Below are 12,211 nucleotides of genomic sequence, written 5' to 3' on the forward strand. Positions count from 1 at the left end.
TGTCTCAATGAAATACTTTTTCAATAAATTTCCTGAAAGTGAACAGGCAATTTGTTTAATTTTGTAAAAAAAAAAAAAAGTCAGTCATTTTACACAATGACTAGGTATTTTAAGTCATTTTATATAATAGCTGTCATGATAAGCCATTTAATAAATTGTCTTAAAATGCAGACATTTTATTAAATGTCTGATTTTGGAAAAGTATATCTGAACGATACTTAGATAATTGTCATCTTTCATTTTAGCAAACAGCAAACAGATAATTATATACCTAAGTATTTGCAATAAATGAATATCATATTCAATGGGATTGAAATGGATTACAGAGATTCGAAAATGTTTTGTGGTGTCACTTGGATACAGAAACCAACAGTGTCAAATGGTCCGGATGCTATTTGATATAAAAGGCAAAATGACGCATTTTTACTGGATACGCAGCGAAACATGCCAAATTGACCAAGGCAGTCATAAGTGACTACCGGGTCAACCACCATTTAGAATGGAGCTTTTCAAAAAATAAATATGTTATATACTGAAAACGTATGTATTTCCTGTGAATTAATATGTAAAATATGGCCATGACAATATCAACATGGGTTGCATTTTAAAACAACTGTAGTGTTATATAATCGCTTTGCAGTTGAATATAATTAACTACATGGGGAAATTTGTTTCCTGTCAATAAGGCGTGAGTGTGTTTAAAATTATCAAGAAATAACACAGTTCTTGTAATTTGCCATATAAAGTAAACCGGTATTTAAACGAAGTTAAATGTTTACTGGAAAAAGGTAAAGATAAAAGAAGTTTTGTACTTGGCTTGAATGATTTAGTGCAGACCGTCATTTTAAACTGTACAGGGTAAGCAGCTTTATTCAACAATTTCAATGTGTGCGTAATGAATTTTTTAAGAGCGATTGACATTTTATAAGTATACATAAAACAAATATTTTATATATTGTTTTTTTCTGAGTTGTTTTATGTTTCAGCAACACATATTTATTTTTCAAACGTAATTAAAAAGAGCCGAATCGTTGTTTAAGCTTAATACATTGTATTTTTGAATTTCCAAACTAAATGAGGGAATGATGAGAACAATTAAAAGTAACTAAGGAGAAAGCTGTTAATGTGATGCAGCCTCAGTTAAAGTTAAATTATACAACTTATCATCTGAATATTCATGTTCATAGATAATATTGTACAGTTCACGAAATCAAGGTTTTGTATCCGTTTATGTGTATTGAAACAGTCAAGCTGAATAATATTTGTTGTTAATTGTTTTAAGGAATTTCTAATTGACATGAGACATATACATGATATTACGGGGTTATAAACAGCAAAGATTAATTTCGATATCAAAATATATTATATTTCAATTTCGCATTATAATTGTTAATTATATGATTTCAAAAACCAAATAAGATTTTTTTATTAACCGAAGGAAAATATCTTCAAAAACATTCCTTATACAAAAATAACTCTTTATTTTAATCCATAAATTTTAGGAAATGTATATTAAAATATAACCGTCTTGTAGTCAATGAAAAACGCACTTCATTTTGACCGGTCTCAGTTTTTTTTTATATTTTCATTTTTAGTTTTCTCTTTAAAAGAATAAATGTATTTTAATACGCTAACAGATAGTTTATTTTCCCTTAAAACATATAATTGATCGTTTAAGTTTATAAATTTGAGCAGAGTGAGAATTTGTTCTGCAAGATTTATACTGGATATTTCATATTGTGAAAAGATGGTATTAATAAGTTTCAATTCTAAGAAATTCACAATAATTTTTTTGAACTGATGATCGTCTCATTTTTACATTGCTTTTCTTGGTTGTCCTTTGTGTTAAAAATGAAAATTGAAAAGACCTCTACAAAATGTCTTAACAAATATTAAAAGGCACATCTTGACCTTTATGATATTTTCAAATTTGTATATATTGTAACTTCTGTATCAATACATGTATTATCAAAAGTCAGAACATGAAATACATATATAACATCATCTGAACTTTTATGTTTAATGGAGTTTGATAATTGAACTTTTCTTGATTACTGTTAATGCTCTATGTGAATAACACATTGGTTTAAATCATTTACAATAGAAATAACTCTAAAGATTTTTGTTTCATATATGCAAATAACAAATTAACAATTGCGTTTTTCTAGATTTATCTTCATCAAGAATACCCAAACAAAAGTAATTGAAAGCCAAGGATGTAGAAGACTTAAACATGTTAAGAGCTGTATGCTAAAAAGACGCAAAGCCCATCTTGTTAATCATATCTTGCTTGGAATTCAACAGTCAATAGAAATATCGAAGGCACGATTAAAAAATTGTTCTGTGATTATCTTTTTTAGAGATACCAGTACATCATTCGGTAATACTCTATCACCGATTATCAGTCCAAATTCCTATTATTTGCAAAGAATATTAAACAGCTTTGTTTAATATTAAGGTTTAATATATAATGTACTTGTATGATAAGATTTAAATATGTTTAACAGACTGCTTCCTTTCAGCAGGACTCGAGCAAAATATAATGTACCAGTATGTATTACGTAAAGTTAAATGGTTAGTGTGGTATACCAAAAGTAAAACCAATTATGGAGACAAGAAACATACAATAACAATGTCCCTTGGTAACTTCAAAGGCAACAAAGGAACTGCTAATGTTTATATTTTTGCACATGGAAACGGAATAGTAGCCAAATTTTGCCAATTTGAACTTACGCAATCACATTCAAATGGTCTCCACGATTTTGCTACCGTGTCTAATGCCGTACTCCCGATAGATATATCTACTTTGACATTCCACAGAGATGGAAATTATGAATCCGAATGGTTTGTTCGTTGGATTGCAATCGATAAAACACAAAACCAAAGATTTAACATTTATAAATGGCTTAAACCAGACATACGTTATTCGAGTAGGGAAGATACTAATTTGCCTCAAGATGAAGATGGTCAGTGTTTTCTAACAAGAAAAACACATGTTGCTAAAAAGCGCCAAGAGTATGAATTTGAACTGTACCAGAATGATCCTCGTGTACCTGTCAAAGTAAATAGATAATATCTTAAATAGATGTCATTTTCAGTTGTCATATTAATGTTATAAGACTGATATTGAAAATTTGAATACTGTGTATAAAGACAAGAACAAAATTAATCAACAGTTCTTCATAAATGATCAAATTAAAGATCCGCCAACACATCCTTGTAACGTTTAATTTTTTGAAAACAGACAGTTAGCATGGTTAGTTTCATGTTACCGGTTTAGGATTTCTCAAAAACACACATATAAAACATGGTTTGACAGAAAAGTAGTTTCAACTTTCTATATTTGATTTATGTATCTAATTTTACTTCATTATGTTTTGTTCACATCTTTACAGATTGCGAAATTGCCAAAAGAAGAACAATTTTCTTGGAGCTACCGTTTTGTAAGTTACAACAAAAAAAATAAAACATTTCAGCTTAAAGAGCGGAGGTTTCTGAAACATTTCTAAACGTTTCAAGCTGTACATTTTCCTTGACATGCCAGCAACTAAAAAAATGAGCACTTCTAAATGTATTGTTTTAGTGTAAACATTTATGTTATATATATATATATCTGAATGTTCTATGTCAGCAAGTTCAGTACTTTCAGCTGACTTCCAGTAACTTCGATAACACTTTGCGATATTTCATAGTGATTTATTTGTACTTGATTACATTGTTTACAGTTAATTATACTTGAACTTAGAGATAAACTTTTTCTTTTACAAAACTGATCTTTATTGCGCCTTACGTAATTCAGTACAACTGTTGCTATTTCAAAAAATAAGATTTAAATGCGGACACAAATAGTTTGTCTAAATTTTTATTACATGTTAAAATGGCTGTTCTTAATTTTAGGCAACAGTAATCTACCAATGTTCGTTAAATGATTACAAGTATTCAAATCATGACAAAACGAAAAAATCCGAATTTAACACCACAATTAGAACAACTTTGGTTGAACCGAACCAGAAATTGTTTTTGTTAAGATCTTTACCCTACCCTTTTTGTAACATGGTATTTTTATTGACTGTATGTATACAATCTTTTTTCGTTGGTTAATAAAATCGAATGATATAGGATAGAGACTACCTTACTTATAAGTAACTTATTATTATAACTTTGAAGTTTTTTAAATGCATATTGTAGGCTTACTAATGTTTCTAAGTGATGAATTATTTAGACCTTCGGAGAAAAATATAGATGGTTGATATAATTTCAAAGTAGGATCTTTTATTACTTAATTCAACTTTATCTTTGAAATCTCGAAAATAAAATTGTGTGAAATTAATCCGTCAGGACTAAAACATGTCAAAGGTTTCTTACATGAATGGCAAGTTGAAAATGTGAGTATTATATATATATTTAAAAATTTATGGATCTTTCAAATGTCTTGATTAAGTTATATAAATGAGAGGCGAAAGATACCAGAGGGACATCCAAACTCATAAGTCGAAAATAAACTGACAAAGCCATGGCTAAAAAAAAGAAAAAGACCAAAAGACGAATAATAGTACAAAAAACACAACATATAAAACTAAAGACTTGGCAACACGAACCCCATCAAAAATTGGGCGGGATCTCAGGTGCTCCGGAAGGATAAGCAGATCCTGCTCCACATGTGGCACCGTCGTGTTGCTCATGTAAGTACAAACCGGGTAATAAGTCTAATTCATTAGGTCACATTCGTGAAAAGGGGACGGGATTGTAGTGTCGACAATAGGAACATATCCGTTATCATCTGTGAAACGGACATTTTTAATTTTAGTTTCTTGTGTATAATTTGGAGTTTAGTATGACATCCATTATCACTTAACTAGTAAACATATTTGTTAAGGGGCCAGCTGAAGGACGCCTCCGGGTGCGGGAGTTTCTCGCTGCTTTGAAGACCCATTGGTGGCCTTCGGCTGTTGTCTGCTCTATGGTCGGGTTGTTGTCTCTTTGACACAATCCCCATTTCCATTCTCAATTTTATTTCATAAAAATTTTGTAAGCACAATTTAATATAGTATTCAAAGACATGATACTTTAATTAAAGATATAATTTTTGATAAATAAAAACACGTCTTAAACATAACCCTTCGTCATATATAAAACCGGTTTCATTGTTGACTTATTATAACCTGTATTAACATGATTAAGTTTGACAAGAATTGTTGTTACTGAAATTTTCGAATTTTTGTTTTGATGCGGACGTGTAAGTCAAAAATCTTAAAGATCAACACATTCGGACTCCATTGAAAATGTGCATTTCGTTGTGAACTTAGTGTTATGGTTTGAGGCAAATTAAAGTAACCTAAAACGATATATATCTGTAGTGCTTTCCCAGTATTTAATCGTCGTTTATATTTACCTACACATGTGTTGCATTGTGTAGGCAGATTTCTTTTTTTAGTTTTCGTCGTGATTTGTTTTTCTTTTCCTAAAATAAATGTGAAAAATGTGTACCAAATGTTGAAAACGATCGTTAAAGGCGTTCGTTAATTCATGTTAATTATTTTATGTTTAGGTTTATACTATAAATTAACAATACCTGTATTTTCGTTGTTCAAAGTTCGTCTTTTTTTTATTTTACAGAAATATATTCTTTATCCAGCATTTACAACAGACATTTCACGTGCTTTAATAAGACGCACTCATCGTTTTCCTGAGAGATGGTCTTCGTTTAACCAAATAACTAAAGCTTACCATTTGTACTTCAAAACACCAACGGTTAGTAAACCGCTAAAGCAATCTGTATTCATTGAAAAACTGTTCATTAAATTATGACAAAAGGATGAGCCATGCATAACGTTGCCATTAATGAGAATTGATGTACATTGTATTATAAAATAATGAATTAATTATTTGTACGATAATAAGATAACCAATGTAAGCAATGATTGATATTTTTATGATGCAGCACACATGGTGTGCAAACTCAGTTAACAAAATAGAAAGTCAGGGTTTTGATGTTCTACTTCATATATTATACTATTTGTTGAAACATGTTCGAACTAAACATATTCAACTTATGTACAACATATGTGTGTATACTTTGTTATGAAAATTTATAGTTGCTATCCCAATTTTACTCAATTTTAACCAAATTGTGTTTAAAATTTTTTTTAAAAGTATTAACATGATTAAGTAACAATTACTGTGTCAGTTCGATTTGACAATATACATGATATATTGGTTTTGATGAGGTTCAACGATACAAAAAAAAATATTTAAATTAAACCAGGTATAATCAACCATGTCCTACATAAGGAAATGCCTGTACCAAGTCAGGAATATGACAGTTGTTTCCCCGCTCGTTTGATGTGTTCGAGCTTTTGATTTTCCCATTTGATAAGGGACTTTGCGTTTTGAATTTTCCTTGGTGTTCGGTATTTTTGTTATATCATTTTTTTTACATTTTAATCATCGGAATAACTTGTACATATATTTATGTAGCCATTCTTTCCCGAAACAATGTATATGATTTGCATTATATCCATGGGATTAATCTACAAAAAAGTGCATTCTTTCCGGCGCTATGAGTAATCGGTGGGCTTCTTATGCCTCGATTCCTCCCTTAACTAACAGGACGACCCATCATTCCCTGTTTTTATGTTTTCTGTCTTAAATGTTGATGATCCGTTGGTCCTTGTATGTCTCGACATTATCTGGTTAGCAGTGAGTCTAAAATTTTAATATATTTTGTTTGAAAAATATCTTTGTACATTTGTATTTAATCTTTCTAGAATTGAGTGTTTATGGAAGTTTTTAAAAGTATCTGTAAACTTCATTAATCTTACAACTCTCCTATGAACAAAGCGAAGCAATTTAGAGCTCAAATTATTTACACATTAGTGTTTAAAAAGCATATATTTTCAATTTGATAATTTGTCTTCCTGGCATTATACCGTTATTCCTCCTCATTCAAATTTACATTGTACTAACACTTATTTTTTTTTTCTATATTAAATTTATCCATATTTCATCAATATATATATGAAATACAAAGTCGTTTATTTAATATATTTTTCCAGGGCATCGACCATTGGGAAGACGATCAACATTTTGCTCAGCAAAGACTTAATTGGTGTAACTGGTCGTTAATAGAGAGAGTAGTGAGCAAAGCTGTGCTCCAAAAAATGTATGTTATTGTAGCGCCCTTAATCGCAATAGTAAAACATGAAAGTATACAGTATTTTGCATATGGCTCTTAATATTGAATAAAAGGCCATTTGCCAAACAGAAATTCGGTTAACTAACTAAATTACTGAATGTTTTTTTTATGATCGTTCTCAAAATTTCGTGTAAAAACTACAGTGTTTGTTCAATTGAAGAGAAACACAACATGTCGAATAAATATAAACAATCAAACAGTTAATCTTTGTATAGTTATACTCCCTTCAAAAGTATTTTTCGTTCCTACGTATGCAATTTATAACATCAATGCACAGTCGTCATCAGTTAATTTCATTTCATGGTGGCGTTTTTTTTTATTCGCATCAACTGGTCTAGACATCAAACGACTTTTATGGTGTTCTAGAATATATTCTAATGAACAAATTCTTGTATAATTACACATGCATTGTTCCTGCAGGGTTGCTTATACTACAATTTTTTTCAAAATCTCTATAACTGTTTACCGCCGTAATCAGCTTGTTATCTCCAAAATATTTCTCGTAAAAAAGTAAATGAGGACGTATTTTTTACTACGCCATTTATAAGGTTGTTTAAATAACTAAAAGTACTAAACAGTTCAATTAATATGTTTTTTTCTTCTGATGATATGATTTTAGATATTTGTCTAACACAAATACCATTTATTTCCAGTTTTGTTTTTACCATATTGATAAAATCAGTGAAGAATGTTGTTTTAGTTGGGATTGCTTTCTTCCTTGAGCAGCATCAAACAACAGATACTAGTAAAGCAACCTTAGATAATGTCAGATATTAGTTAGCACATTGAACCAGCTTCCCGAATAATGTGGATTTTTCATTCCCTTGTTTATATTAGTAATCATCGTCTTGGTAAAATTAAAATTGAGAATAGTTTTCATGATGTTTTTGTTTTTTTTTTTATGTTTTGATTGCAAAACATACGGCCTATAAAATAGATTAAAGGGATATTTTTGTGCACTTAAAATTCCACAAATATTTTAGCCAGTAAAAAGTCGAGCAGTCTTCACTGAGTTTGGTGCTGTTATTTTTTTTTCTTTCTTATTTTCTGAGAAGTTATTGTTAACGTTGGACGTTTTCTGCTATTTTGTCTAGTATCTTTGGTGATTCACCCAAGCATATTTTTAACTTTGTAGGAGATTTTTTTACCAAATAGGTTTAATGAATCTCGTATATTGATCGTATGAATGCAAACTTTTCCGTTGGAAACATATTGTAAGATAACTGTTTAGTACAATGTACACAATGTAGCTACATGAATATCATATGATTTTCAAACAGACCACCAATCTGATATATACTTTTATATGCCGCTCTTCGTTCACTTTTTCAACAAAGTCATCTTCTTAATCCAATAAAACAAGAAGTGCACGTCTGTGACGTCTCATTTTGATTTAGCACACCAGTCGTGTTTTGAACAACGCTGGGTACCAATGGAACATTAATGTTGGCTATTACATACAATCAGTCTTAAGTAAGTGTACATGAATTTGTACACGTTTTAATCATGACTGATTGGTTTTGAATAATATGTTGACTCCATCGAATAAAATGCATTAACTGGTCTTTTAAGTCCACTATGAAATTAGATAAATATCATAACAAAAATGCCTTAATTATGCAAGGAGATCTGAAATTTTCTATTAGAATTAATTAAACTTGCTATGTTATGCTCTATATGCTCTATGTTCCTTTTACCATTGGTGAGTATTATATTTGTCAACATTTTACAAATCACTTACGCAAAAATTTTAAAATCAGTAGTATTTTTTTTTTATCGTCATTGTTAAATTTTTAAACAACAAATAGTTCCGTAAACTATGCATTAGAAATGTGGCATATGGTATAAATTGTCCCCTAATGTAAATATGTGGTATATTTTATCATTGTTTATAAACGTATTTTTTAATTTTGTATGGTTGTTGTCGACCTAAAGTTTATCTTAAGTATCTGCTTTCTTGTCTTATGGATAACCGCTTCCGTTACCTCAGCTTAAGAACTTGTACTTGAATCGATGTATTGTTACATTTTAACAATAGATTCGATTTCATGTATAAACTAACGAAAAAGCCTACAAAACATTGAACCAGGGAGAGAACATGTTTACCATTTCTTATATTATTTTTGCGGCTTTGTACATGTTAATTATGTCTTTTGTTTTCTGTTATAAGGATGACGGTTGATGAGATTCGACTGAACAAGCTCATGAGTGAGGGAATCGTTGAGATGATATCTCAAGATCGATTGTTCGTCACAAACCTCAACATGACCGATGGATTAGGGGTAATTATTATCCATAATTATAAACAAGAAGGGATATATATTGTACCATTTAAGTGCATAAAATTTACAAATTTTCTGGAAAAAAAGCAAAGAATCAACGCTGATATGTTTAAATATCCAGTTAATTTTACAATTGATATATGATAATTTCTTAACTAAACCAAATAAGAAAATTATGAGCTGTGCACTTTCAGACATGTCCAGGATTATTTATTTCAAAGAATTCGAAGCAGAAAAAAACTTTTATTTTACACCAATTGCAGTAAAAAATGCGATATAAAAACGCAAGTATTATGTCAAATGCAACAAACCTGTAAAGTTTTCATGGATAAACATGTATTAAAGATATTAAAAGTAGAAATTATTCGTGGCTAATATCCTCAAGATCAAATAGAATGATCATGTCATATAATTGTTACTTGATGGTTGCCTACCTTAATTACTTGTTATCATCATATTGTAAGCATATTACTAGTTTCAACGGGACTTATAAATGTCAAATTATAATGAACCATGATAAAAAAGGATAATAAACTATGTTTCCGTATAACAACGATTAGATCAAAGATAAGGGTCTTTAATTTAAAAAAAAAATCAATTTGGTGAACTCACATTTGTTTGAAATAAAATAATATGTAATGTATCATATATGAAATAAAAGAAGATGTGGTATGATTACTAATGAGACATCTTTCGATCAGAGACCAAATGACGTAGAAGTTAACAACTATAGCTTACCTTTCGGCCTTCAGCAATGAACAAAACCCAAAATTCATAGCAGACTATGTAGCTGACAGTAAGCATTTAACCCGCATTTACCTCTTATAATTTCAACGTTTGACCATACAAAATGTAACATAGAATTGTTTTCCCTCCAATATGCCGCGCAATTACAGTTTTCTCATTCATTTTGACTATGTGGATTGTGCAAAAGCACATACTTATAAGAAGTAATCTTACATTTTAGATACCTAGTCCTGTAGTGTTGTTCCAACAGACGACTCACTCAGGCCTTGTTCCTGTAGCAATTCAACTAAACCAACCCAAAGGTAAAAGCAATGAAACAAACCCTGTAAGTTCAACTTTTTTCATGGAAACCTTTTCTTTATAAGTATAACTAAAATGTATATATACAAGAATAAATTCGGTAAAGCAGCATTCTAATTCTATCTCTTACAGATACACATATATAAGATCGTAATGTTGTTGTTTTATTCTGTGTTTTCTGAAAAATACATGAATAAAATTTGTTTGGATTGAATTGTATCTTTCGTCAATTTTACGGTTATTAATCACCGTGGTTGGTCAAAAAAGTTGTACAATCGAGTAGAAATGTTATAATATATAGACTTAATCGCATGAATATGATAAAACCTGTATCTGATACTTACAAATGTACGTACGAATTGCAATTTGTAGGTGTCCACAATTTATAGAATAATGACATATTTTGCTTTGGATACTTATTTTTTCAGCATGATTATCCAGCGAGTCCGTATTTTCCAGATAAAGAAGTCCGTATAAAAATTAAATGACATAATTTGTATTTCGGCAGTTTGTCAAACATTAAATATAGGTTTTGATAAAAAAACACTAAATTACGTTAAGAAGTAAAAGAGGGGCGAAAGATACCAGAGGGACAGTCAAACTCATAGATCGAAAATAAACTGACAACGACATGGCTGAAAAATAAAAAAAAAAAAACAGACAAACAATAGTACACAAGACACAACATAGAAAACTAAAGAATAAGCAACACAAACCCCACCAAAAACTGGGGGTGATCTCAGGTGCTCCGGACGGGTAAGCAGATCCTGCTCCACATGTAAGTAAGTAAACCAAGTGTTGTGCAATCACAGCGTTAAGATAGCTGTTGAGGTACTGTAAACAGGGAAATTTTCGCGGCAGTATTTTCACGGTAAGAGTTGACGAAAATAAAACGGCTGCGAATATTTCCAGGAAATCAAAATACAAACCGGAAGACCATACATGACCGTTTGTTAAAAGGATATTGGGATGACTAATTTAAAACATCGGTTTTACAGACTACAGATCTATACAGCAAAATATAACCTAATTTCTAACGAAAAGTCAATGTTAGAAATCAAAACGTTGTCTCATGATAGTCTTATAAACATTGAAGACATCTCTAGCAAGTGGATATTACGGATATTGCTAAATAAGCTACTATTGTTGCATTTATGTAAATGACACCTGTCAATCAGTTTTAAAATGATTACCTATTATATCTGCTGCACAGATCAATCAGATCAAAAGATTAACTAATAAGAAGAAATTCTGTCAGCATTTAATTCACTCCTAATTAGGTCATTCCTCTCTGTTTATTGTGAATGTGTTTCTACAAGCAAACATAATATTTTAAGCAGACTAATATTTTTAAATCTGACCATACAAAAAGGATTTCTGATTGGTTTTAGCTCTTGATTTAAATACATGTACAGTTTCCAAATCATTTATAAAAAAAAAAACTAATTGGGACACCGGCACATCGCGAATTCTAAACGGCGCGAATCTAGATTTTGTTGGTAAATCGCGAAAAAAAGACGGCGCAAAAATTTAAATGCGTCGTGTACATTAAAATAATAAATCATGTGAATCGCACCGGATTGACTTGAAAGCGTGACGTTGCCGCATTCATACGTGACGTCATTGCTTAAGTATCAAGTGCTGATCAACGTCACTTGTTTAAAATATATATTAAACTCGTCATAGA

At 30.4% G+C, this 12,211-nt stretch overlaps 1 protein-coding gene across 1 annotated transcript in view; it reads left to right on the forward strand.

Moving 5' to 3' along the window:
* Nucleotides 1-661: 661 nt before the first annotated feature.
* Nucleotides 662-12,211, forward strand: part of LOC127715177 (allene oxide synthase-lipoxygenase protein-like) — a 28,844-nt gene continuing 17,294 nt past the window's right edge. The window contains exons 1-7 of the mRNA XM_052221216.1: nucleotides 662-688; nucleotides 2,526-2,550; nucleotides 3,396-3,443; nucleotides 5,617-5,751; nucleotides 7,056-7,162; nucleotides 9,366-9,477; nucleotides 10,445-10,549. Coding sequence (XP_052077176.1) covers nucleotides 7,161-7,162; nucleotides 9,366-9,477; nucleotides 10,445-10,549 — 219 coding nt within the window. The 5' untranslated portion in view covers nucleotides 662-688; nucleotides 2,526-2,550; nucleotides 3,396-3,443; nucleotides 5,617-5,751; nucleotides 7,056-7,160. The remainder of the gene's footprint in view (nucleotides 689-2,525; nucleotides 2,551-3,395; nucleotides 3,444-5,616; nucleotides 5,752-7,055; nucleotides 7,163-9,365; nucleotides 9,478-10,444; nucleotides 10,550-12,211) is intronic.

This window comes from Mytilus californianus, unplaced genomic scaffold (genome assembly GCF_021869535.1).
Source record: "Mytilus californianus isolate M0D057914Y unplaced genomic scaffold, xbMytCali1.0.p SCAF_9, whole genome shotgun sequence".
NCBI lineage: Eukaryota > Metazoa > Mollusca > Bivalvia > Mytilida > Mytilidae > Mytilus > Mytilus californianus.